Here is a 27,967-nt window from a genome sequence, read left to right on the forward strand (position 1 = left end):
GAAATGTACAGAGCTTTTGGTTACTTTAACTCAAAATCAAAGTTATTTCAAGTAATCCACTACACTGACTGTATCATAACATAAACCCTTTTCCATTACCTTGAGATTGAGTGGCAGATTCATGTCAACCAGCAGCATAGTGAAAGTGGAGAACACCGGTCGGAACGCTTCATGGTTGATATCGGAGCAGACAGACGAGTCAATCTGATGGCAGAGGGAAACGTGTCCAGGAAATACATTTAAGCTATAGTGCGTAGTTTCACAAGCCTTCCGTGATCGCGCACACCTCCTTCACGCAGTTGCTAGTAACCAAGGAGGACACGGAGGATTAAAAAAACATGATGGACTCTTCAGAAGAGGTCATTATCTTCACTGAGCTTCTGCACGAAAGTCACCGGACGCCACAATCTTCTGACCACAGTCATACTGAGAAATACAGAGAGAGTTGTGTGGAGCTGATAGTCTTAATTAGCTTTGTAGCAACTCATTTGTCAATGGCTTGAATGTAACGGACGTTCATTAATATAAAGAAGTTACGCACTAAAGCTTTAACATTAGAGGAAATATTAAGGAGAAAAATGGGTAAGCTTGTATTGTACTGCACTGTACTGTTTTATCCCTGGACTGGGCACATAAATGACGATGATTATTATAACTTAGGGGTGTTAATGTATTCACTTATTTACAAACCTGGCAGTTACAGTTCCTAGTTTTGTTTTGCTAGGGGACATGCAGCAGTAACTCCAGCTTTATAATACCTGGAGGAGCTTGGAGAGCAGCAGAAGAGTGGCAGTTTTGCTCTCTGGAGTTGAGGAGTGTCCTTCCCACCACGACTGCAGACTATTCCATCTTCTTAGCACCTCTTCCACCAGCCGTTTTCCCTGAGTCTTCCTCACAGAGCGCTGTCTAAAGCTGTGGTCCAGCATGCCATTCAGCAACGCACTCACCTGGTGAAAAATTCAGACAGCAAAGCCTGCCTCACACACAAAAAAAATTTCCTCTACAGGCACATGACTAGGATGCAAAAGTGTTTGCACAAAAACATTTTCTGAAACTAATTCAAAATTGTGGGGAGAAAAAAAAAAGAGAGAGGAGAAAGCGCTACCATGCTGGGATTTTGAGAGGACGCTTTCATGAGGCGGGGAACTGTGGTGTCCAGACTTCTCAGCAGCTCAGTGTTGATGGTCGACTGGAAGAGGCTGTAGAAGTACTCGCCGTGCGAGAAGCTCAGGAAGTTATGGCTGTGACTTCCAGATATTGGCACAGAAAGCATGATGGTGTTCAACAACAAGTCCACCAGCTGCTCACTCTGCAGAGACACAGCAATATACAACAGGGGGCAGCACGCTGTGAGAAACACTTAGTAAATTCATAGAAAAGACAAATTTGTATCAGTGTTTTTTCACTTTTTTAATTTATTTTTTTTTTTTTTTACAAACTATGCATACTAGAGCTGCAAAGATTAATCAATTAGTTGTGTCAACTATTAAATTAGTCACCAACTATTAAGAAAAAAGTAAATAATCTCTGATTCCAGCTTCTTAAATATGTTTCCAGTTTCTTCTCTCCTCTGTGACAGTAAACTGAATATCTTTGAATTGTGGACAAAGCAAGACATTTGAGGACGTCACCTTGGGCTTTTGGGAAACACTTAATGACATTTTTTCACTATTTTCTGACATTTTATAGACCAAACAACCAATCGATGAATCGAGAAAATAATCGACAGATTAATCGACAATGAAAATAATCGTTAGTTGCAGCCCTAATGCCTACTAATACATCCACTATTCATTTGGCTACATTCTTAATTTCATCCTAACTTCTTTTTGATGTAGTCAGTTGTCTGCAGCTATAATTACTCACCGTGGGTAGATTCAATTTCATCAGATTTGAACAAATCTAATCCAAAGAGAGGTAGCACTGACCTGTTGACTTAGAGAGAAGGCTAGCTGAAGCAGGCCATCTGCTAGACTCTTGGTATTTATGTCCAAGGATGGAAGTGCCTTCCTGTCCTCACCGGGGGCTATACCTTTATAAACTGTCATTAGAAGTCGGGACCCAAGGGATGTGGCATAGGTGGCATCCTTTAACACGACGAGAAGCACAAATACACAAATGTGGCTGCTACTTTATTGGAGAATGTGTAATATGTATACCAAAGTCACCAGTGCATAAGGTAAAATATATTACTTTTAGTTCATTTTCAATATGTTTTGAATGTTTAATGATTATGAAAACTGCATAGCATGGCACAGTGGGGCAAATGAAAAATGGTGCTGCAAATATTAAATTAAATTAAAGCTTAGTGAATACCTGGCTGTGCAGAATGGAGCTGAGGAAGTCGGCTTTGTGGATCTGCTTACAGGAAGACAGAACCATTTCCATTTGGTCATGGCGGCTCAGGGTGCTGGAATGGTAGAGGTCTACAGCACACAACTCCTCCACACTAGAGACATTATTATAGAATTAGGGGAAGAAAAAAATAATATGATTACTGTTGTTGATAACTGTACTATTATCACAATCATTTTGGTTTCAGAGAACGAAATCAGAGGCTGTTCCTCAACGAGAGCGTATTTGTTACAATCTGCTAGAACCAATATGCTATCTATTTTTTTCCCACACTTATATTTATGGCTATCCAATTGGCGAGTTGTCTATTCAGGTCTCAGTTAGCTCAATCAAGTTTGTATTTTCTTTACCATCCTCTTCTCACGCAGATGGCAGCGGTGGATAAGAGTTTGCTTACCAATGGTGGGACTGACCTGAAGGTGATGTTTCACTAGAGGTGTAACTATTAATTCCTTGGATCAATCGATTTATTATAATGTTACAGACTCAACTTCATTGATCTGCAGTTTTTGTAAGAAATGTTATGTTTTAAATTTTAAAGTTTGTTTATTTATATCGAATTGTGCTGTCTTTTTAGTATTACTGCATATATTGCACAATAACAAAAACATTGCATGTGGCTTTTCTTGTTTTCTAAGGGCCCTGACACACCAACCAGACGGGCCGACCGTCGGCAGAAAAGCCAGTCGGACTGATCAGTCGGGTCCCGAGGTCCAAAAAATGCCTCAGAACACACTGAGGCGACGCCGACTTGAGCGTACGCTCTGTGCGTGCACGAAACGTAATACGTCTCCATAGCAGCAGGCGCCGCTGCTCTGTATTGTTTCCATTAACAGTCTGATTATTTCCCAGCTGATTGGACGAACGCGTCACGTGGTTCTTTTTTTTCCAGAAATTCACAGCCAGACTGTCATGGCGGCTTGTTCAGAATACGATCTCATATTGTACTAAAATAGTTCACCGAAACGTGTTTCTGAAAACATTTTAAGAGAGAAATAGGCCGTGCAGTTGCTGAATCTGTCTTCATTTCAGATCAACAAAGATCAGTTTAAAAGATTTTCGTCAGATTTTGAGCGGCTCATCCGCTCCCCATTTCCGGGTGAGTCCCAACTGCCCTGTCCCCGACTGAACATGTTGGGTCGGCCCAAATGAAGGCCGACGGCTCCTCGGACGGCCGACGGCACGGGACACACAGAACAGACTCGAGTCACGGACCTCGCCAGACGGCCCGACGCCCGATTATCGGGCTGGTGTGTCTTCTCTCTAACAGTGAGCTTAAAATGAGAGTGGTCAAAAATGATATACATACCTTTTGCGTGAGATTTTTGTCCGCAAACTGCTTTCAAGACGGGTGCGGTAAGGTGAGGCCAGCAGCGCCTTTAGTAAGGGAACACACACTTCTGGTAGGTTCTTCATTACCTCCACATCTGCCATGTTGAAACCTACAGAGGACGGTTCACACACCACCAGTGCTGTCAGCTTAAACAAATCTGAGACAAAGATGTCTTGTTCCAGAAGCTGTGAATAAATGAATGAAATAGTGAGCAGAAAAAAAAAGGAAGAAGAATCATGGCTTTCTTAATGTCAGAGGGTCTTAAATTCAGCGATACCTTCCAAAACTCCTCGTCTCCTTTGACGAGAATCATGGTGGTAAACTCCAGCAGGCGAACGATGATGGTGCATTTGCTGAAGTTGTACTGGTCCACCTCTCTTGGGCTGAAGTGAGAGGTCTTCTTGCCGAAAGAGAAACAGCTCTCTGCTGCTGCCAGTTCGTGAGTTGCCAGCTCAGTCAAAAAGAAGCGTATTGCTTTCAGAAAGCGTGAATCCTCTTTGGAGCCTTGACAATAAAGGAGGGGGAAAAAAACGGTATTTATTACAATCACTGGAGGGCCAACACGTTTGTTTTTTTCATTTGATCATGTTACCTGGACAAGTCAACAATGTGGAAACTATTCTACGTATTATTAAAAATACATTCATCGCATACAGTATATGTGTGTATGTTGAGCAGATGATGTCAGAGAGTATTATTAGTATGCATTTTTATTTGGTAGGTCTGATCATTTAATTCCTGTCAAAAAATGGTATGTCATTGATCTCATCCTTTTATTGGTAAAATTCCATATACACACACCAGCAAATTTGCAAACTTTCCTGTCTTCATTTCCTATTTTAAATCCTACCTGGACACTAAAACATTTTGCACAAACTGTAAAGCTGTGAAAATCAAAGCCTTATGTAATGCATTTGATATGTAAATACTGTAATTTAATTTATTTATTGTTGTTTTTGTTTGTAATGGTCTCTGCTCTACGTCGAGCCATTACATTGCCATGCTACTATTGTTTGAATGGTAATACTTTCATACGTTTTTCTATGTAATTTTTTTTTTTTTTAAATGTCAGAGAGAGGGATTTTCTGATGACTTACTAAGCATGTGATGAGGCTTGATTATGTGTAAGTGGATGAAGGTGTTGTAGCAGTCCAGGGCAGCCAGCAGCAGGTCCATCCACTGCAGGGTGCCTCTGACACTGAAAGGACCCGTCAGGTCCCTGAGAGTGGGCTGAGAGAGGAGACCCCCGCCCTCAAACCGTGAGATCAGGAAGCCTATGCCATGATCCTTCAGCATGCCATCTACCCACTGAGGCGGAGACCTCTTTCCTAAGTCCGGTCACACACACATCAGAGAATGTATATGACTTATAAATTAAAACACAAAATAATGCATGACTGCTGTGTTGATTCCATTTGAGTTGAATTCAAAATGTAAATTGAATTATAAAAGGATAGCATTATTTTCTTTTTTTTAATGAATTGCATCTTTTGTTTTTACATGTTCATCGGGTCAAGGCCAACCTTGGAGGCTCACCTGGGAGGAGAGGTATGAAGTCATAGAAGAGCTCCATGCATTTGTGGCGACACTCGGTCTGAGGTCTGCCAGATTGTTCCAGAAGCCATAAAACCACATCAGAGAGACACAGCTTCCCGTCAGGTGGAAAGCCCCTGGAAAAAGAGAGAAAGGAAAAAAGATAATGATGGAACATTTGACATTCATGTATACACATAATTTAGAATGTCTCATCATTGCATAAACATTAATGCAATTCAGCCTCTTGTACAAAAAAAGGGCAGTGGACACATACTTATACAGTATGTATTTATGAAATGTAATGCTTAATATACACAATTTAGCTCAGCTGATGAATTTCATTTTAAAGCAACTATATATTGTAATTTTGTGAAGTTAGATTCACTAAGGTAAAGTAAAGGGAAGTGTTATAGCTTAAAAAATTCCAAATGATACCCACGTCCACGGAGTACCAACCTTGGGACGCGTGTCTTTGCACTGTGCTGATTGAGACTGGCGGCCTTATGATTGATGATTCTTTTCAGATGATCAATGGCACTGCAACACTGCTGCAATGTACCTGAGGATGGAAGAGTGGCAAGAAACAGCTTCATACCTTTTTTGATGATTCAATTTAAAATGTTCCGTTAAAGCTATAGTGTGTAGTTTATGTCTCCCCCATGAGGAATTCTAAGTAATGACAACAAAACTGTCGGCGCGTCCACATGATACAAGCCTTCCGTGATCGCGCACCACCCCCACCCCTCCCCCCACGTAGCTGCTAGTAACCAAGGAGGACACGGAGGTTTAAAAAAACATGATGGACTCTTCAGAAGAGGGAATTATCTTTTCTGCGAGCTTCTGCGCACGAAAGTCGCCGGACGCCACAATCTTCTGAACATAGTCATACTGAGAAATACAGAGAGAGTTGTGTGGAGCTGATAGTCAGTGTTAATTAGCTTTGTAGCAACTCATTTGGCAATGGCTTGAATGTAACGGACGTTCATTAATACCAAAAAGTTACACACTAAAGCTTTAAGACATGTGGGATTTGCCAGTATTATTCGGGCTTTAGAAGCATTCTTTGGACATGTATACAGCGCTTTCGGAATATCATAAATCTGGGTTTTTAACCGCAGTTTGTGACAGTTTACGGTTTCGGCTTACGGTTAGCTCTATGCGTTTCTGTGGTTGTACATAAACCAACTAGCAGCTAACAGTCTGGTATAGAGATGCATGCCCAAAAGCAAAGCCCACATCTCTGTTGGGAAGGGGAAACACACCTACTTCTAATTATTATGAAAGACTTGGGTATCAACAGGTTGTTGGATATGGGAAAGCATCGCAACGCCAACGTTTTCAAGAAGGTGGTTGAAGGAATGAAAGAGGGAGGCTGTGTTTGCACGGTTGAACCAGTCTGCTTGCGGTGGAAAACTTTGAAAAAAATCCTATTTTTACATGGCTGCAACGCTACAGGGAATATTAGTGGAAAATTCACTTTCATTAGCCAACAGCTTAGTCGGAATATTGTCTTTTTCGGAATAAGGGTAACAAACTGAATATTATTTGCATGTAAACATTGTCACTGATAATGATATAAAAATCTGAGTTTCCTGTCTGAAAGCTAAAGTGGAAAAACAATTACCCATAGATCTCTCATCTGAGTGTGCAAGAGCCAGGCTTTCGACAAATATGACGAGAACTTCAAAGATAAACTGCTCCACCAAGGCCCCTTCCTCCCTGCAGGGACAAATAGTCGACAGCATGGAGCAAATACAGTACAACTGTCCAACAATGTGGTAACATAAAACCATTTTAACCTGGGGCTCCACAAAGACAAAAGTATCGTACCTGAATTGTCTGTAGATGCTATTAAATGCTAAGGCCGCACCAAGCCTTTTGAATCCATTGGGGTGGAGAGCCAAGCTGTAGATACGTTTAAACAACGACTTCATGTTAGTAGGGCTCTTCTCTTGTTGCTTGGGGGTGGTTTGTTTGATTGACCATTTGACAAACTCTTCAATGCAGCGGCCACAGAAGTCTCTAAGAGTGCTATCCATTGGGTCAACCACACCGTCCTGGCGAGAAAAAACAAACAAAAAACATCAATGTATGTGCTTCAAATGGTAGAAAGGAAACAAAGTGATGTCTAGAATCCCATTGAGAAGAGGTTTGAGTAGCATTTACTGATGCATGATCTCAAGTCTTGTTGGAACGTTTGGTCTATAAAGCCCTCCATAGAATATCAACACTTACCATAATGGCCTCCAGAACAGCGACTGTATCTTGGCTCTCAAACTTCTTGTTGTTGGTGAACCAATGAATCAGCTGCATAACCAGCGGCTCAAAGAGCTGTCTGGTCACCTGGTAAATAGAATTCAAATTCATAAACATTACTGTAGTCATTATCAAATACCGTCCGTCCCTCTGTAAGAACCAGGCTCAGTGTGTTCCATCACTTGCTTGTGTGCCACGCTGACTCAGGCTGATAACAATACACAGGAAAAATACACCAGGAGTTATTATAAAACTGAAAATTAACCAACTGGAGGCTGGTGCACTGTACATGAGACATGAAAGATGCAATTTGTAACATCTGTAATTTTAGCAGCTAAGACAACAAGTGCACTCAACATTTTGTTCAGTTTTTAATACTTAAAATTGTTTAATTCTGACATTCCAATCATAAATGGCCCCTACCAAAACCATAAAAGCAACACTAAAAATCACTCACAATTACAGAGTTTTTCCTTCCATTATAAGACTTTACAAGCCGTTTTGGGCACCGCATAAGCCGAACAAATGTAAAATCAATGTGAGCATCAAAACTAACTAAATGACTTTTCTCAGAGCTAATGATCGTAGTGGGACCCCACTGGACTTCTTTACCAAGTTTTGTCTTTAAACTTTTTGTGTGTTATTTATTATCTGCTTTAGCTTTTTCAACATTTTAGACACAGATATGATAATAATAATGGTCCAAAATGATGTGAAATTGTATTTTGTTTTTATTGAAAAACATAACATTTTCTTGAGGGAGGACCCCTAAACCCCTGCCAAATACGTGCACCCAAGTACTCCAAAAACATTGCCATTGCCACTGCTACCACTGCTTTTTTAAATGTATGTTTACCTAAAACAAACAGTGTGTCCATGGACGACAAATATTCCTATTCCTCCTTATTTTGTAAAAAGGGGAAAGGAATACAGCTCCCTTGACAGTTTAGTTGAATACTACCATATAATAAAATAAATGATCTAAACGAGATGGTAACTACATTCGTAAACTCCCATCAAGTATCTGTAAAACTCCCAAATAATCTCAGATTTCTTCAGAGAGATAATTACCATACTTCTCTCCCTGTCTGGAATACAATCTCTCCAAATTCCATGATATCCAAGGATATTTTTATGGGAATTTTGCTTGAGGTGTCTATCTTGTTGGAGCGCACATACCTGATCCACATCGCAGGCCAGACGCAGTAGCACAGGAAACAACCTCTTGTGCAGCTTGTACATAGGTGGCAACCTATTCTCCCCCTCAACCATCTGAGCACTCTTTCCAACCATGTAGACCACCAAGCTGTGGAGAAGCTCACAAGCTGCTACCTGCATCACAAGAGAAAGTGGATTCAAATAAGTTGCTTTTTTAATTGGGTGACAACCCTGTCGTCATATCTAAGTTTGCATTCAAATGAGTTTGACTGCCACTGACAGTGGCGACTCGTCGATGTTAGAGGACATACTTTGGTTTGTCTGTCACTTGTGGACAGAGCCAGTTCACTGATGTGAGGCAGAAAAGGGTCGAGGTAGATGACTGGCTTCATATCGGCGAACGGCACTGCGAAGCTGAGCCTTTTCTCAGAATCCCAGGCGACAAATTTCTTCATTGTTTCCTCTGACGAGACCACTAAATGTGAAAATAAGAAGCTTATGATCAACAAACAGACACAGCTAATTTCTCTGTTTACCTTCATGTGTCAAGTGTTCTCAAACCGTCACTCATGGAGCATGGCCCAAATACCCACAATGTCCGTGTTAAATTGAATGAGACGGCGGGTTGGTTATGGAAATCCTCACCAGTTACGAGGTTCCTGTTCAGCTTTCCTCCCAGGTGACCGAGCAACTTCACCACCCTGAGCCTCACCATGACAAGAGGAGCATCTTCCTGCATTCACATACAGGTAACCAGTAACTCTAAGACAGGACTTCTCAGAAATATGAAGCAATTCACATCAAATATAATAGCCTATATTTTATATATATTCAATGTATGTGCTATACAACAACAGGCATTGGTCCTGAAGAAATTCAGCTTTATAAGAGATTAAATTAGAAATTAAACAACTCCCGTAGGAACCCCTCAGTCATTTTTGGGGTATGTAAAGTCCTGCACACATCAGACACAGCACGTTCTCCTCCTTCTGTATTTGCATTGATTAATTCATTTGTATGATGTACTAATGCAGTGAACCACTATTCTGGGGACTGAAATGAAAAGTACCTGCTGCTATACAATAACTGCAGCTAAAGTTTGATGATTAATACAAATTTTACTCTGATTTGTGGGGGTAGTGAGAGGCCACAGAGGGGAAACTCTGGACACATAAGAGGACAGAGGGGGAGAGACGTCAGCGCTGAGGGGGAGCCGTGCACTGCCCGATGGGAATGAATAACAACAGAAATGTATTTGAATATATGTCACCTTTTTTTTCCTGATGGTCTGAATAAGCTGCTAAATTTGTCGCTAGTCGCTTATAAAATATAAATAAAGCTGCTTTCTGAAGTGTCGATAAATCTAGCGAGAAAGTTGGCAACACTGTTCACAAAGTTACTGCTGCATTGCTTCATCATTTCCCAAACTACAGGGCCCAAATCACAGAACCCGCGTGCGTTAATAGCGCTTAAAAACATTAGTGGCGTTAAAAGGAATTAGCTTATTAATGCTTTAATTTTGACAGCCCTAATATACTGTATAATTAGAACACCGACCACTGCAGAGTAAGATACTTCACAACAATACTGAAATAAATACTGTCTTCCCACTTTCCCATCCAGTACCATGGTGAGCTGGTTGGACTGTTTCAGGAGCCTCGTCATCACTCGGCTGTATCCTCTGTCTGTATTTCTTGAAGACACAGAAGACATCACCTCCCAGTTGCTGTCCTCTTTGTCTGAAGACAACAACATCTGAATTAGACTTTTTTTTTCCATATGGATTATCTTGATTTACTTAACAGAAATGATCTCAAATGTAACCAATTGGAAGTGCTTGACCTCCCCCTGATAAGATTATGGGCTTACTGTTGCTGGAGGCGGTTTTCAGGTATCCATCCAGAAGAGGAAGGATGTTTGTGTAGCAGTGCTGCATAGTCTCCAGAGGAATGTGGGAGGACCAGTCCTCCAGGGCATCTAGGGCTACGTTGGCCAAAGGAACATGGCTCAGACCCAACTTCAGAGCCGCCTGCGCACGCACGCACGCACGCGCGCACACGCACGCACGCACACACACACACACACGCACACACACACACACACACACACACACACACACACACACACCTGTCAGATGAACTCAAGTCCCCCCTCCTTCTTCAGCACCCGTCATGTTCACTTGAATAGATGTTAATGTGTATGTTAAAGGTGCTGTAGGTAGGATTGTGAAGATCCAGGATTTTGCCAAAGATTTTGAATTTTCGAATTTGAACATCGACAACTTCTCAGTCCCTCCCCCCTTTCCGCTAAAGCCCAAACGGTCACCTAAGCCCCTCCCCCCACAAGGAAGAATGAATGCGTGTGCCGGAGCAGTGATTGACACGCAGTTAGACATATGGGCATATTTTTTTTAATTCAAATTGTAATTCAAATTCTATTTTTCTCATATTACATGAGTGACTCTACAATATTTTCCACATACCCTCCTGGCAACTGGCAAAGAAGCCGCTGAGGCACAACTACCCTTGGTTGTGAATAACTGCACTAAACCCCCTACTGTGCATCTGCATTTGATCTTTTTGTTTTGAGATGTGTTCATCTGTCCTTATCTAGTTCTCAAAAACACAATGACACAAATGAAAGGATCCCACCTCCAGAGCAGGACAGTAGGCCTTGATGTCCAGAGCCACGATGCTGTGGTGCAGCGACAGGACAAACGTCAAGCAGGAGGCCAGCAGCTCATCTTTGTACTGCTTCATTCTCACACACACCTAGTGAGAAACCGCATGTCACTTACATGCCCAACATATTACAATATGGGAATATTGTAAAGAGAAGCTACCTCTTTTCCAAACTTAGAGAAGAGTGCAAAACAAGCACTTTTCACTGTGTCACTCTGGGTGGATGTAGAGCATCTCGGGCCAACTCCCTGTTCAAAAACAGAAAAAAAAGTAGGAATGTCACCCACGTTGAATACATACAAGTAACATACAAGTAATACAAATCGGAGTTTGTTCAACCATAATGTTCAACTCTTTATCCTATACTGAGCTTACAGAACATTCATTCTTTTTGTCCACCTGGTCTCATACCCACCGCCTTGATACAGTATTCCTTTTATTAAGTGTTCTAAATATGCAATTAAAAAAAAAGCTGAGCTGCATTTAATAAGTAAGACCAGGTGGAAAACACAATTTGAAATTCCTCCAACGAGATCCATTGGTAGAGTGCCCCGACAGAGTCCTGTGCGATGGCAAATGCAATAAATGGGATGACAGATGATGCTTTGTATTAGTGGAAATATTACCTGGTAGTACTTAATTCTCTTGGCAATTTTCATGGTGACAGAGAGCAGCTTGTAAAAGCCGCTGACAAGTGGGTTTCGTATGGAGTGGAGGATAAGTTCATGGCTTAAGTGATACATCCAGGACTGAAAATACTCCGCGTGTTTATTCAGCAACAACTCGCTGCAAAAAAAAGAGACAACAGTTTTTACCTGAGACTTGACATCTCACATGCTTAAAATGAACTATCAATGTGCGAGACACAGAGTATGTTCAATTTAAAAGGTGATATTAGGAGCCTGCAGGAATCACTGAGTTGAATTTGACCCCATTTGAACTTTTTAAAGACCCTTATAACGTCTGGTAGACTGATCTCCCACGTGTGTTGTCTCCATCACCTGCAGAAGTCCACCAGGTTGATGAAGGCAGTGAAATCTTTGATCTTATTGGGCAACAGATGAGCTGTGGGGTCGGAGGAGGGGAGGACATGGGCCGCATCATCCGGAGCCTGCCAGACAAGGAGGCAAGGGTTAGGGATCAAGGGACAGAAAGGCTTTTGAAGAACAACTGAATAATGTTGAAACTGATACTGCCAATAGCAAGTATACAATAGCTTTGACATTCATTCAGGATGTGTCATGCCATCGAAAAGAATGTTCTTACTCTTACTGTTAAAAAAAAAAAAAAAAAAAAAAACTGGTGAAAAGTGTCTGAGACATAATCATAATGACCGAAACAATATCCACATATCTTGTAAAAAAGCTAAATCAGATTATGTGCAGAATGTCACCTCCTCTCCCGTTGTCACTTTTTGCACAGACAAGTCCAATTTTTCCACAATTCGCAGAATCGATTTCACCAACTCGTCATAAAGCAGGCGGCTCAAAGATATGAGAGCAGGGTTCTGACTTTCAAAAGCTCCATCCAGAAATCCTGAATCCTGCGGGGGATGACACAAATGTAACACCATGTACCTAAATATTTGTAATTCAAAATGCAAGAACCTGAAAGTAGCCACAAACATTCAAAACTGTTTTACAGTAGTACAGTTGTACTAGTCCCAACTACTGTCTTCAAAGAGATGCTCAGGGGCTAAATGTTACGTAACGTGGAATATAAAACAGGCTGTACCAAACAAACCTGCTGAAAGAAAATTTTCCATTTGTCAAATTTGACAGTACCTTCAGCAGATCACAGTCCAGTAGGCTTTTAAACAGGGCAAGATAGTTCTGACTAGATGGAACTTTCCACTTTCCAGTACGAACTTGGGAAGACTCATCTTTGTCCTGAAAAAAAAGTAAAGCATATTTGTCAGCGCAGTAAAAAAAAAAAAAAAAAAAAAAAAAAAAACAATTTATTTGACAGCAAATAAAACATTCAGCTGAGTAAATTCAATCATGACAACATCTGAAAACATGTGCCTGACCTCAGACAGCATGATGGGTTTGGAGCAGACACGAATCAAGCCCTGGTGCACTGAAAAAAGAAGCAAAAGTGAATGCTTTAGCAGATGTGATGTGCAATCACGTCGCAGATAACAGTCATCCAAAAGCAGCATGCTGTAAAAATATGATTTTGATAACAAGTTCTGTTTCTACCGTATATAAGAATAGAATAGAATGCCTTTTATTGTCATTATACCCATGTACAATGAGATTGAAGCAACTCCTTTTCCAGTGTCGACATGTATGTAAGAGAAATGTAACAACATGGAATAAAATAAGTAGTGCAAAAGCAAAGGGGGGGTGGGGGGGTAAGGTGCACAGTTCTGAGACGCTATATACATATATACTATTACAGTCTGTTCTCTTATTTTTGTACTGAATCAGTTCTTGAATCAATGAAAACATTTCAAAGTAAACTGGTTAATACACATTATTTCCCAAATTAAACCATCTACACGCATCTTCCCAAACAGTATCTGATAAAGGGCAGTGTTTTCGTTTCAAAAAATCATGACGGCCTTTAGGTAGCATGTGCTCATGATGAGATGGACGTACCAACAGAGCTGATAAAACTCCACAGCACCGGTCCTTTAGAGGCCACGGCCACCAGCACCTTTAGGATGGACCTGCAGCAAGCAGTCTGCATTCTCTCGCTGTACTGGGGGAAGTTGTCAATCTGCACCACCAGGAGACGCTCCAGCAGTGGTGTGTACACCTCTGGAATCTGACACCATGGACACAAAGCACCAGTTCAAATTAGACAATCACTCGGGTCAAATTAGTCTTTCTTGCTACTGTAGGATAAAATGGTGTGTATATAGGCACATACAGATACAGTTGAAAATCTATGGGGCTTGTCATTAGAGCCCGACCGATAAAGGATTTTTAAGGCCAATATCGATACAAATATTTGGTGAAATCCGATATTCTGATATATCGGCCAATATATATATATATATATCTATCTATCTATCTATGCAAAAAATATCCAGAAACGCATAACAAAATTACAAAAAAAAAACAGATTTCCCTAACATTAGTTATTTGTAGTTATTTATGAGTCCTCACTAAAATAATATGATAATGCAGTTTAAAAATAAACTTGTTTTATTATCACAGCAGAACAGAGGAACATCAAAATATATCAAAGTTCTGATAAAAAAATACAAACTTAAGATATGACACTTAAAGGGACGTTGTAGAGCGTCCTCTGGTGGACAAAATATGCAACGCCAACACTCATAACATGGTTGAAGGGTGTTTAAATATTCATTTATCGGCCATTATAAATGTCGATACCAATAGTTTGGAAAATGCCTAATATCGGCCGATAATATCGGCCCGCCGATATATCGGTCGGGCTCTACTTGTCATACTGATTTTGTGAGTCTGTTACCTTGTCCAGGTGAATCAGGACACTCGCTATAGAGTCCAGGAAGCTGGGCAGCTGGTAGAAGCTTTCGTCCTCCCCGTCAGACTCAGTCAGGTACATCTGCTTACAGCGCTGAATCAGCTCTGTGTACATCAAGTCCACGTCTTGCGGGCAAACTTTCTTGCATGGCTACAGAAAATTAAATAAAGATTTTGTACTATTAACACGTCTAGATTGTACACGGACAACAACAGATTCATTGTAAGATGGTCTAATGGATTACACAGGAAACCAAACGTGATGCAACGGAAATACAGAGTATTAGTAACAAGCTACTGATGGAAATGTAGATCAACTCAAGCAAATCTGAAGTGCATGTGCAGAAATGTATCGTCCCATAAGTTTTGGCTTTTACGGCTGTACTTAAAGCAAACAAGGCAATTAAACCTACGCCTGCAAAGAATCCATATCCTCGTATAGCAATGGACAGTTCCTTGTGTGTCGAGTCCATGGTCTTAATGATGCCGCAGAACTTATGCATGAAGAACTTCAACTTGCTTTTGTGCTCCTCAATATTATCTGCCACCAGCATTGCAACCTTAAAATGATAAAAAAAGAGTGGTGTATCAAAAGCAGTTTTAATTTCATCATGGTGCTAAGCTGTCTCACGCGTTTTCTGTCCCTGTGTGGAAAAAGCCTTGAAGTGTTTACCTGTTTGAGGAAGGCCTCCAGTGCATAGTAACTTGTCTTCTTCATCTCAGCGTTGATGTGTCCACAGAGCTTGGACATGACCTCAAACAAAGCTCTGTAGTGGTCCATAAGGCAGCTGCTGAACTGGGGTGCATGTCTGGCAAACAATCGGAGCCCAGCTGTTTAAGAAACAGAGTCAAAGAGGTAATCGTTCTCAAGGAGTTTTATCTTGAAGTTGCTATAGAAATAGCAGGCCTTACCAAATGTGACAGCATAGCGGCTCATGTCCACCTACAACACAAAATGGGAACGCAAGGAGTCATGTTACATAGCATCACATTTAATGTAAAAGGCAATCACAAAACATTTTTTTTTAATTATTTATTTGATTAGGACAGTGCACATTAATCAACATTTCTGTAAATGCGTCAGTGTTAGCCAGACGGCTCATTTTTAACTGCTGTTCTAGTTACCTAGCATGCATGTCTTTATGATGGGAGGAAACCGGTGCACCCGGAGGAAACACACGCAAAAACGGGGAGAACATGCAAACTCCACAAAGAAAGGCCCTGCCCGGACTGGGGATCGAACTCTGCAGTGCCTACTTGTTTTGAGGCAGAAGTGCTAACCACAGAGCCACCGTGCTGCAGTCCAGTGTGCCATGACACATTATGCACAAAAATAAGGGTCAATATGTTAACATACGCTACTAAGAAGAACTTAACAACAGTCTGAATGACTCCTTAGGACCAACATATTTCAGTTGGTACCAAAAAAGTACTGCGGTTTGATACGCAGCTCTACACATGACTTGTACACTCCCCTTGCCATGCAGGGTACTCCACCTGTAAAGTTTGGTTAGATAGTTAAGACAATGGTGTTTACCTGGGGGGTGATTGCCTTCAGGGCATACTGAAAAATGTCCTTAGATGTTACTGGGTCTGCAAGACAGAGACACACACTAATCATGCACTAATCATAGAAACAGCATTTAGATTTGTTGTTGTCGTATATGTGAAATAAATGGATATAGCAAAAACATGGACACACACACACACACACACACACACACACACACACACACACACACACACACACACACACACACACATAAAATCCCACCTTCTTCCATGGTTTTAGTGAAGTTGACCATTAGAGCAGTGATTCCTCTCAAACATCCAGCGACAACAAAGAGTTTGGGTTCCTTTGTTAAAGAGGTCATCTAAAACAAAATGTTTAATAGCCACGTCTGAATACACACACATTTAACCGGCCGTGTTGTCACAGAATCAGAGAAACTGTGCCTCCACAATAACTGAATATGATTTTACCCAAACATCGCCTACACAACGAATGACGATTTTCTCTTCATTTTCTCTATAGCAATACCACATCCTCTGTAAACATACCTGTTCTTTTAGCTCTCCTAGATAAGCTTTGTAGAGTTTGTCAGAGTTGCTGACCATCTCGCTGGGGTGAACCTCTGCAAGAACTCCCAGCAACTCGTAGATTTTACCGAGGACTATTACAAAGATTAGACAAAATGTTTGTGTCATTTACATATCCATTGCCTGTCTAAAGTCATTCTCATCACGGTTTCAGGCATCACAGGAAGACTCACCGGAATCTGGTAGTCTGCTCTTCTGACAGAGCTCGCTGTAATATCTGTTGAATATTTCACAGATTTGAAGGTCTGCAGCCACACTGGACGCCTTTGTTTTTTGGAGAACCTGTGGAGAGTATTTAACAAGAACAAGGTCTAAACAGCCTATACAAGCCAATACTTTTTAAGTCTATATTTGTATATGTCAACAGTGGATCTCTTCTTTCAGGTCTGAATGCAGTTAGTCTATATCCACGACGTTCCACTTCCGGGATTGCTCCGGTGCTGCCGGAAATTCCGCCGGATCATGCTTAGCGCCACCTGTGACGATTGTGATTGGTTTAAAGAAATGCCAATAAACCAGAGGACGTTTTTCTCTCATCCTGGAATGCTGTGTGGAGTAGCTAGACCCTCCTGCGCAGCGCTGTGGAGGAAGGTCTGGCAAAGCGAGACTAGAATGCATACACTCGGCCTGTGTTAAAGAAAATATACCAGATGCCAAGAGAAACCAACCTTAATAAGGAGATCCAGCACTGCAGTCCTACACTTGGCTAGTTTTTCCTTTGTATACACAGCCATGCATGTGTGCTGCACAAAAAAAAGAAGTGGAGAGAATGAAGAAAACAATTCATTTGTGGAATTATATTTAAACCCCGACTCCCAAAAAACAAAACAACATTTAAAGTGGTTCTAAATGGGGAACTTACTCTTATGTCAATAGCATAAGTCTTCTCCCAACCCTTGACTCTTGGCGAGACTTTGTCCAAGAACTTCTCCAAAAAACCCAAGATCTCAACTCGGGTGTCCCGAAACTGGAAATCAGATGGTTCTGTCAGAATAAGAACTTTTCAGTGTACTACATTATTGTTCTCCAGATGTTCCTTGATGCCTACCTCATCTGATGCCAGGGACTTCCTGAGGAAGCTGAGCAGTCCATAGTCTTTTGAGAACAGTAAGGATGTCTGCAAAGCTTTAAGATGGAGATGCAAAGATGGAATCAGAAGAAAACGGTAGAATTTGTTTTTGCATGCTACTTACAGTATGTGTATCGCATGTATTAAAAGGTGCCCTGCCACACAAAACCGTTTTTACTTGCATTTTTTTTTTAAAAATATGTTAGGTCCACGTGTGTTTGCGTTATGTCGTGAATGTGAAAATGAACAGCTACCTCCTCTGTCAGTTCTAGCCACTGAAAAGAATTAAGCGGAGAAATCAGGCCAATTACAAAAGCTGGTCAGTCTGACGTCATGTTGCCTGAGCTCATAACTATTCATGAGCTCGCCCAGTTGCGCTGGGTAAAGGATGCTGATAGCCAGGCTCTCATTGGCTAGCTGTTAGCCAATCAGAGTCAAGCAGCTTAGCTCGTGGAATATTAATGAGAACTGGCACAAATCCAGCTGAGTCTTCCAGCAGGCTTTCTATACCACACTAGAATGGTTTGAAGCAAGGTAACCAAGGCTTTTTTTCCACAAAAAAATGTTACAGAGTCCATGGTAGAACTTCAGACATTACCACAAAGTAATGAAATACGTGTGGCAGGGCACCTTTAAAAATTAATACATCCATGCAATTTTAAAGCCTCTATCATTGACCCTTTGCTACTGCCTTCCAAGACTAAACGCCACCTGTGTTACTAATGTGCTATAACTTAAGAGAAAATGAGTTGATCAACGTTATATGGACCTAAAACTATAATCTAGAGATTGGGAAGAACACTGTAGTTGGAGCGAAGTTGGGTGGAGGGCAGGAGAGGGATTTGGAAGAGTTGGTTTTTTGAACATTCATGCATAAACAAGGAGTGACTCTGTAGTTCTAACTGAGGGAGAAGCACAGACTGTAAACAAATATAAAATAAATAAAGAGAAGATGGGAGAAGATGTTTCCACCACTTAGGTGCCAGGATGCTGAGTGGAGCCCAGAAAGAGAGATGACAAGGCTCATAGGTTGTGCTTGTAATGTGATAATATGACCATATGCTATGTTTTGCGATATGAACTACAGAGTGAATCCCCCTGAGGAACAGGGTGTCATGGAGGGAATCTGTGGTCGGTACAACACCCTGCAGACTTCTGAACCCTCTGTTGCAGATCCACTGAAGTAGTTAATACTGAAACACTTAACGCTTGGTTAATGACTAGTTTATTAATGCAGATTTCCAATGAAGTTGTGGCATTAACGTTAGCCTCTTGGAAGATTTGCTTATTGTAAAAAAAACAAACACATTTAATATTGTGTTCAGACTGAGCGTTACCGCCCACTACAGACCTCGTTTTGGCGGAAGACCCTGAACTGATACAGGCAAAACTAATGAAATAAAAAAGAACGAAATATGAAATTATTTCTGCATGACGAATTGATAAGTAGCTTCTAAAAATCCCCAGGTCACCTTATGCTACAAGGTGTTTAACGCTCGTCAACAACAGAAGCACCATTCACATTAAATTGACAGATTGTTAATGGAGTTTGGCGCGGATTCAACGCGTCCCTATGAGATATTGAGAGGAGTAACGTCACTTGACGGACTTCATTGTCTTACCAAGTTCATTCTCGGTTGGTGTTAGCATGCACTCCTGTCCCAATTCACCGACAATATCGTGACATGTCAAAGCTGCAGCTCGGGTGTCTTCACACGAAAGTGATTCGTGAAGTTTCAGGAGAAGCCCTTGAATGCCTCCAGCAGCGGTGCTGTCGGAAGACATAACTTAACCGCAGCACGGATCTAAGCTAACATTAGCTTCACATTAGCCACATTACTTTCTATCATAAGTACACAATCAGAGAAAGAACTCTGAACTAGCTAAACAACACAGACACGCCAGGGCACAGCACAACACAGCCATTCATTAAAATCGTCAAGCAAATCAGAATTAGATAAGATATATCTTCTTCAAAATAAAAGCCCTGATAATGACATCCCATGGACGTCTATGACAGTGGCTAGCTACCTAACTATCTATCTACTATACTATATCTACACCTCTTTCTAATTTGGAAGAACAAACTGCTGGACGTCTCATTGTTGATCGATAAAGAAGGTCACTATTATTTCTGCGTTGACGCTCGTGGGCTTGATGGTTGTCTTGAGTGTGATAATGAGTTTACAATGCCCTCTCCACTTGGTGTGTATTTTACTGCGTAGTTGGAAAGTTTTATTTTGAAGTGTTCACCGGAAGACGATGCACGATATTGTATCGCCCCATACCGCTTTTTACATTTTTTTTACATGGAAAAAAAGTTGTATTCTATATTATTGTTATTATGTTATTGGTTCTGCCTTGGAGTAGAGTGGCGTTATAGTTACTCACTGTAATCTCTAAAAGGGCAGGGACACAGGGTCATTACATAATGTATTATAAAAACGTTAATGCTTTAAATGTTTGATAACAAAGTGTAATGGTAATACTTTATTAATACACTGAATAATGTGTAGTGTGGTATCTAATTGTGACTAGTGACTAGAAAACAATTAACATTAACAATTTATGATAATTCGTTAGTTCGGTAGTTTGGCAAATAATCGCCAGAAATACAGTCATGTCTGCATTGACGCTAGCTTGACGAATTTCATCAAATGTAGTTCTTCACTTTGACCACAGGAGGGCGCTGATGATTCATGAGTTTATATTTCTGATGACTGATACAGAGTGCTAGCGAGTACTAGTGAGCTTGTTTTCTCTATCACTCTGGCTCAGACAGTTTTAGTCTAACTAGCAAGCCATACCTAAAAGTAGCATGTTTGCATGTTTGTTTGTTAAAGATCCAGTTTCAAGTTTTTTTTTTTTTTTTTTAATAATAGCAGTACGCAATAGCATACTGAGCAAATAAAAAAAAAAAAAATTACAACAATTCTTTAGATGAATTAACATTCATAAAATAATATCAATCAAGTAATAAAAAGCTTACATGAAAAGAAAATGTACTGTAAAGGAACAAAAAGTAAATAAAAAAAATGTTATAAAGTTTTGTAGCGTCCTCCGAGTATACACCGCCCTCTCGTGGTCACAGTGAGTCATTACAACGGCACTCTAGCATCAAGCCAGACACAATAACATACGGTAGTAATATTTCCGGTTGAAACATTCAAAATAAAAACTGGACAGGGGCGTAGTGGCGTAATCCGACCACTGGATGGCAGTGTATATTCGTGATTAACACACAGATCTCAACCATCAACTCTACAGATCGTCTCTAGCTCAGTGCAGACATTAAGCATGTTAAACTTCTGATGATTTGCCTTTTCTGTTGTAGCCTACTTCCGATTTTACAAATTACTTTTACTCACGAGTACAACTTAGTTTGATGGATAATTAGATTTTCACTGGTTGATTTAATTATCAGTATGACTTTTGGACAATGCATTTTAGAAACACTTTTTCATACTGTAGCCTAACTGTAAATTCTTGTATCATGTCTTTTCCTGTCGTAATTTATCTTCAACTCTATTACCTTTTTAGGAGCAGCCAATACACAAAATGTCAACAACATGAAATCAACAATCAACATGAAATTAAATGCTATTTAATTGTATTGTCATAAAACCATTCTACAGAAACATGCGAACCAATTCAGGCTGCAGTTCAAAAATTTCATTATGACGAAAAAGAAAGTTCTGCTCCATTCCAGAACGTCATATGACGATGAAAGCGCGGTTGACCAGATGTGGGCGGGGCTATTGATTCTAATGTGACGTATCAAAGGCGTAAGATCAATCATTCTATCTAAGATCAGTTCCAACTCAGTGATCAATTCAGAGTTCAGTTCTGAGCGTTGAGAGAGCTTTATTGTCCCTCAAGGAGAAAGATGATCTGCAGTTTCTTTTCCAAACAATAGGCCTACTTAGAATCTTCAAATAGGCCAGTATTGGCTGACCAAAAGGGTTTTCAATTTTTCTTGCACAATTACTGTAGCCTATATAATCTGTACGATCACACAGAAAGCAGAGCAGATTATTTTTTTTCTCCACTGAGATTTAGACAAGTTCTCACAGCATAATGCCCATACTAACTCTGGGTTTCATTGTGGGTACTTTAGTCACTAAAACTGTTAGAAGACTCCTGGAGCCATACTTAGAACAAGAAGAGAGTGGTGGAGATGAGGAAACCACCCAATTATCTGCTGGCTCCACTGACCTTTATCTACCTGGACATGGAGACAGTGGCAGAGATGAAGAGACCAGCTCATTATATGTTACTACCACTGATCTGTATGTACCTGAAGAAAAAGAGAGTGGTGTAGATGAGGAGACCAGCTCATTATCTGTTAGCACCACTGATCTGTATGTACCTGAAGAAAAAGAGAGGGGCGTAGATGAGGAGACCAGCTCATTATCTGTTAGTACCACTGATCTGTATGTACCTGAAGAAAAAGAGAGGGGCGTAGATGAGGAGACCAGCTCATTATCTGTTAGTACCACTGATCTGTATGTACCTGAAGAAAAAGAAAGTGGTGTAGATGAAGAGACCAGCTCATTATCTGCTGGTTCCACTGATGTATACCTACCTGAAGAAAAAGACAGTGGTGTAGATGAAGAGACCAGCTCATTATATGTTACTACCACTGATCTGTATGTACCTGAAGAAAAAGACAGTGGCGGAGATGAAGAGACCAGCTCATTACATGTTAGTTCCACTGATCTATATCTACCTGGACATGGAGAAAGTGGCGGAGATGAAGAGACCAGCTCATTATATGTTACTACCACTGATCTGTATGTACCTGAAGAAAAAGAGAGTGGTGTAGATGAGGAGACCAGCTCATTATCTGTTAGCACCACTGATCTGTATGTACCTGAAGAAAAAGAGAGGGGCGTAGATGAGGAGACCAGCTCATTATCTGTTAGTACCACTGATCTGTATGTACCTGAAGAAAAAGAGAGGGGCGTAGATGAGGAGACCAGCTCATTATCTGTTAGTACCACTGATCTGTATGTACCTGAAGAAAAAGAAAGTGGTGTAGATGAAGAGACCAGCTCATTATCTGCTGGTTCCACTGATGTATACCTACCTGAAGAAAAAGACAGTGGTGTAGATGAAGAGACCAGCTCATTATATGTTACTACCACTGATCTGTATGTACCTGAAGAAAAAGACAGTGGTGTAGATGAAGAGACCAGCTCATTATCTGTTAGTACCACTGATCTGTATGTACCTGAAGAAAAAGACAGTGGCGGAGATGAAGAGACCAGCTCATTACATGTTAGTTCCACTGATGTATACCTACCTGAACCAGGAGAAAGTGGCGGAGATGAGGAGACCACACCATTACCTGCTGATCCCCATGACCAAGACAGTAGCACTCTAGAATCAGAGGCCAGCCCAAGAACCAGTGCTACTGCAGAAAGAATGGAAGACACATGTGAAACAGATCCCTGCGGGAAGATTTGCAGATTTTCAAATCGTTACAATAACTGTTGGATGAATGCAACATTGCAAGCTGCACTAAACCTTAACGTTGTGCATAACACATTCATACACCAACAGCCGGAGTCTTTGACACAATTATCAACAACACCATCATTCGCGGGACTGTTTCTAGAAGCCCTCAGAAACCCAGGGAGGAGTTTCAGTCCAACAGAACTCTATGGGGTTTTAGAAGAATTAAGTGTACGAGTACCGCCATTGCGTTTATTACAGCATAATGATCCACTTAGACTACTGAAACATTTATTGTTCTGGTTAAATCACTGTGAGATACGAACAACTATTGCAGTGCAAGAAAAAAGCAGGTGTGAAGAATGTACATGCGAAACATGTAGCATCTCAAGGCTGGGCAGCGTTTATCTTTTACCCCCACCGAGCCAAGGCAAGGTTTTCTCTCTCTTCCAACATGATATCGAACAGAGCACAGGACCATGTGAGATATGTGGTTCCATAGTAAAGAGAAAAAGAGTTTGGAATGTCCCCGACATTGTAACCCTTTATTTGCCTCGAGCGGGCCATAATGGATCGGTACTTAGCAACCCTGTGACTCCATTTCAATTTATAGAATTTCCTGTGGGAAAAAACAAAACGCAGATATACTCCATGTCCTCTGTTATTTGCAATGAACCATCCAGAGGGCACATTTGGTCGTATTTGTTTTCAGATTTTATTACCATTGAAGCTTACGATCACGATCACATATCAATCGTATCAAGAAGCAAGCCAGAATTATACCGACATGGGATCATTTACCTCTATGAAAAGTTATAGTTTTAAAATTTCAATTAGTTTTTTATTTTACTTTAGTTTTGACTTTTGCATTTCATTTTTGAGTGTAGTTATAGTTAGTTTTCCAATTGTGTTTGCTAGTGTCTCTGTTTCTTAACCAGTAGCGTCAGATGGCCGCCCACCTAAGAGGAAGTTCATCCTCACCGCCAAATGCTTCCTCTTGGGGGGGAATTGTTGGGTCTATGTAAATTATGTAGTCTGGGGCGCCTGGGTAGCTCACCTGGTAGAGCGTGCGGCCATATACAGAGGTTTACTCCTCGACGCAGCGACCGCGGGTTCGACTCCAACCTGCTTTGCTGAATGTCATTCCCCCCCCTCTCTCTCCCCTTTCATGTCTTCAGCTGTCCTATAAATAAAGCCCTAAAATGCCCAAAAAAGAATCTTAAAAAAAAATAATTATGGAGTGTGGTCTAGACCTACTCTATCTGTAAAGCAACAAGTCCTCCAAACACAGGGGCATCGGACTGGGGGGGAAAAAGGGGACTTAGTACCCAGGGCCCTCATGTGAGGAGGGCCCAAAAAGATGCTAGAATGAATACCTGTGGATGCGGGGAGGGGCCCATAGAAAATGCCTTTCTACAGGGCCCAGAATTTTGTGCCACGCCCCTGTCCAAACCATACGATGACATGGGTCATCGTATGGGAGCGTTTTATCAAATAGCGCCACTCATGGTGGCGGTAATACGACCATACATATATCTAAACCAGAGGACGTCGGTCGCTGTATGGAACGTAAAGGACGCGGTTTTAAACACGTAACGTTGTTAAATGGTTGCAGTTTGGTTATGTTTTGGCACCAAAACTGCTCAGTTAAGTTTAGAAAAGATCATGGTTTGGGTTAAAAATCAGACTTTACTTCATATCCGGTTACGCACTTGATGCAGAACGTGATGTTCGTATGGTAAAAAAAAAAAGAAGAAAAAAACTTGCCACGGTCACAGTCTGGTTATGTTTAGGCACAAAAACTACTTAGTTAAGTCTAAAAAATAATAATCGTGGTTTGGGTTACAATCAGACGTTACTTCACTTGAAGGTTGCTGAAGGTTACGCACGTGACGCTGAACGTGACGTTCCTTAAGTTAAAAAACTCGCCATTTACTTTGATTTCCAAACAGTACTCAATGCTATGACCCATCCACCACCTACATCCTTATGCGGAAAGTAATAACTACTATGGCCACTAGAGGGCGCTGCCACTAGAAACGTAAATATATAGATCGTAATTGCTGCTTGAACAAATGACCTCTGGGAGTGTTTCTCGGGGGAGGACAGTCTCCTTTAAATGGTCCCGAGGAAACTTATGTTATGATTTGACACTATAAACTAAATTGAGTTGAATTAGTTTTAGTTTAGTTTCAGTTTATCAGAATGATTTAGCTTTAGCAAGTATAATCTTTCAGACATATTTACCTTTATAGGCATACAGAATATAGGGTTAGAATGGCCACAATGCTTAAAGCTTTAGTGTGTAACGTTTTTCTTTTAATGGATGTCCAAATGAGTTAATACAAAGCTAATTAAGAATATCAGCTCCACACAACTCTCTCTCTGTATTTCTCAGTATGGCTATGGTCAGAAAATGGTGTCGTCCGGCGACATTCGCACGCAGAAGCTTGAGTGAAGATAATTCCCTCTTCTGAAGAGTCCATCATGTTTTTTTAATCCTCCGTGTCCTCCTTGGCTACTAGCAACTGCGTGGAGGAGGGGGTGGGGGTGGTGCGCGACCACAGAAGGCTTGTGTCATGTTGACGCGCCGACAGTTTTGTTGTCATTACTTAGAATTCCTCATGGGGGAGACAGAAACTACGCACTATAGCTCTAATGTTTAATCTTCACACTACTTTACTGTCCGATATGAGGCAATTGCGGCACAGTGCCATAACCTGGAATGTCAATGTCAAGTCTGTTCAATTTCTGTAAAAAAGCAAAACTGAAATGATTGCGTTAATTTTTACTTTGTTTTAATTAGTTTTAACCTGGCAATATAGTTTTTCTTAAAGATTTTAGTTTTTATTTAGTTTCAGGTTAATAAAACTACAGAAAAGTAAAAGTCACAGTGGGCCTTTCCTCCTCCCTGAAATGATCGGATAGAAGAGGGCACACGCCAGGCTCAAGAAGATCTGAAGCGTGCATTAGACACTACATTTCCTGCATATTTCTTTAAATAAATAACACATAAAACATTGATCCTTCCAGGATCTATCTTTCCTTTAGGGTGGCACAGTGGCTCAGTGGTTAGCAGCAAGTAGGCACTGCAGAGTTCAATCCCCGGTCCCTGAGGGCCTTTCTGTGTGGAGTTTGCATGTTGTCCCCGTGTTTGTGTGGGTTTACTCCGGGTGCTCCGGTTTCCTCCCACCATATACAAAAGATTTGAAGAAATTGCACTGCAAATTGTAATGTGTATAATTGTGTGTTACGAATAAAGATTTCTTCTTTCTTCTAAAAACATCTACAGCATTGTCATTTCCAAAAATAAAGTAGTGACAGTCTTAATAGAGCCATGAAATGCTCCTTAGTCTACCTGTTTTCTCTGATGCACCTCATCATAATAGACTATATGCTGTTTTGTGCCATATGCTTTAAAGGTTATAATAACAATAGAAAGAAGAGAGGACTTAGGGGAAATAAATTAATTAATAACTTAACGATGGAAAAAAACTATTACAAAATGTTTTTGTTTTCTAAAATCCTTTTTTCTTAGGAAATAAAGGGATAACATGCCATTCAGATATAGTTAAACCACAGACATCCATATATGATAGCAATTTATTCCAAGCACAAGCCTTATTTATTGTAAAATGAAAAGATTCACACTTGACATAATGTGCAACGGCCTTATTTGACTGCACTACATTCATTTTACCAGGAGATGTCAATCATGTGTGTGTTACTTGCAACCTCCAGTGCTAGATTTATTTTCGGTGCACATGGTTAAAAAGCCTAAAAGGTTAAAGACCCAATTCCTTTTTGTTTTTTGTTTATTTACCATATAGGCAACAGTTGAGGCGTATTAACAGTAAAAGCCTATATAGGCCTAGGTGACCAAGTGCTGTTATCTATAGAGCACTCCTTTTTATTCTTTAAAATAACAGACAGTTGTGTGTCTTTCTCAGGAGAATGTCCCCATGTCCAACAGTTTCCTCCTCCAAAGAAACCAACTGTGGCTGGAACACAGACTTGCTATTGAAGAAGGCCTCTAAATAAACTGCATAGATTTACAACCAAGGCAAACGCAATAAACTGTCTGCTGCCCCTGCAGCAGCAGAGCAGTGTATCTCTATCTCTATTAAAATGCTAATCAGACTACTTAATGCATCTTATTGAACTCTTATCAATTCTGTTGTTTTTAAGGTGACGTACTACATATGTTTCACAGATTTCAGGTTGTGGTAATAAAAACAAAGCCATCAAAAATAATACCGGAAGTAAAGATATATTGTGTTCAGAATAAAAGTTCAGCCGTCACAAAAGTGACGTCTTGCATGTATGGGCATTTTTAGGTGCAATGTTTATGACAACCTTACAGGTTTAGAATATGGGGATACATATTGTAGTCTAATTTTTTAAACGTTTTTTTCAAAGTGACACCAACACATTGACATGTAGCAAATTGTAAATTCCTATCCAGGGAATTTATTTTGAAAGGCATAACCGGAGGTTCAACGATTTTACGGGTTGCTTGACACTTTAAAACTCCGGGCACCTGTTGAAGGGAGGACTCCACAAG

At 40.7% G+C, this 27,967-nt stretch overlaps 1 protein-coding gene across 2 annotated transcripts in view; it reads right to left on the minus strand.

The window, feature by feature from the left end:
- The window catches only part of prkdc (protein kinase, DNA-activated, catalytic subunit), a 55,056-nt gene extending 35,172 nt beyond the window's left edge, over positions 1-19,884 (minus strand). Inside the window, exons 1-38 of one of the 2 annotated variants that reach the window (XM_031307770.2) lie at positions 19,569-19,884; positions 17,926-18,002; positions 17,740-17,844; positions 17,546-17,620; positions 17,051-17,159; positions 16,839-16,951; positions 16,552-16,651; positions 16,315-16,370; positions 15,690-15,720; positions 15,451-15,608; positions 15,191-15,337; positions 14,764-14,928; positions 13,923-14,091; positions 13,349-13,398; positions 13,104-13,208; positions 12,713-12,862; positions 12,321-12,430; positions 11,946-12,105; positions 11,481-11,567; positions 11,290-11,409; positions 10,508-10,667; positions 10,265-10,377; positions 9,284-9,371; positions 8,950-9,113; positions 8,660-8,812; positions 7,460-7,567; positions 7,055-7,281; positions 6,849-6,943; positions 5,681-5,783; positions 5,225-5,358; positions 4,786-5,016; positions 3,966-4,192; positions 3,665-3,873; positions 2,317-2,449; positions 1,929-2,087; positions 1,106-1,309; positions 759-947; positions 100-204 (exon numbers count right to left, since the gene is read on the minus strand). In XM_031307770.2, coding sequence (XP_031163630.2) covers positions 100-204; positions 759-947; positions 1,106-1,309; positions 1,929-2,087; positions 2,317-2,449; positions 3,665-3,873; positions 3,966-4,192; positions 4,786-5,016; positions 5,225-5,358; positions 5,681-5,783; positions 6,849-6,943; positions 7,055-7,281; positions 7,460-7,567; positions 8,660-8,812; positions 8,950-9,113; positions 9,284-9,371; positions 10,265-10,377; positions 10,508-10,667; positions 11,290-11,409; positions 11,481-11,567; positions 11,946-12,105; positions 12,321-12,430; positions 12,713-12,862; positions 13,104-13,208; positions 13,349-13,398; positions 13,923-14,091; positions 14,764-14,928; positions 15,191-15,337; positions 15,451-15,608; positions 15,690-15,720; positions 16,315-16,370; positions 16,552-16,651; positions 16,839-16,951; positions 17,051-17,159; positions 17,546-17,620; positions 17,740-17,844; positions 17,926-18,002; positions 19,569-19,731 — 5,052 coding nt within the window. In that variant the 5' untranslated portion in view covers positions 19,732-19,884. The remainder of the gene's footprint in view (positions 1-99; positions 205-758; positions 948-1,105; positions 1,310-1,928; positions 2,088-2,316; positions 2,450-3,664; positions 3,874-3,965; positions 4,193-4,785; positions 5,017-5,224; positions 5,359-5,680; positions 5,784-6,848; positions 6,944-7,054; positions 7,282-7,459; positions 7,568-8,659; positions 8,813-8,949; positions 9,114-9,283; positions 9,372-10,264; positions 10,378-10,507; positions 10,668-11,289; positions 11,410-11,480; positions 11,568-11,945; positions 12,106-12,320; positions 12,431-12,712; positions 12,863-13,103; positions 13,209-13,348; positions 13,399-13,922; positions 14,092-14,763; positions 14,929-15,190; positions 15,338-15,450; positions 15,609-15,689; positions 15,721-16,314; positions 16,371-16,551; positions 16,652-16,838; positions 16,952-17,050; positions 17,160-17,545; positions 17,621-17,739; positions 17,845-17,925; positions 18,003-19,568) is intronic. The other variant, XM_035999444.1, reaches the window with a different exon arrangement.
- Between the last annotated feature and the right edge of the window lie 8,083 nt (positions 19,885-27,967).

Source organism: Sander lucioperca, chromosome 1 (assembly GCF_008315115.2).
Source record: "Sander lucioperca isolate FBNREF2018 chromosome 1, SLUC_FBN_1.2, whole genome shotgun sequence".
Lineage (NCBI taxonomy): Eukaryota > Metazoa > Chordata > Actinopteri > Perciformes > Percidae > Sander > Sander lucioperca.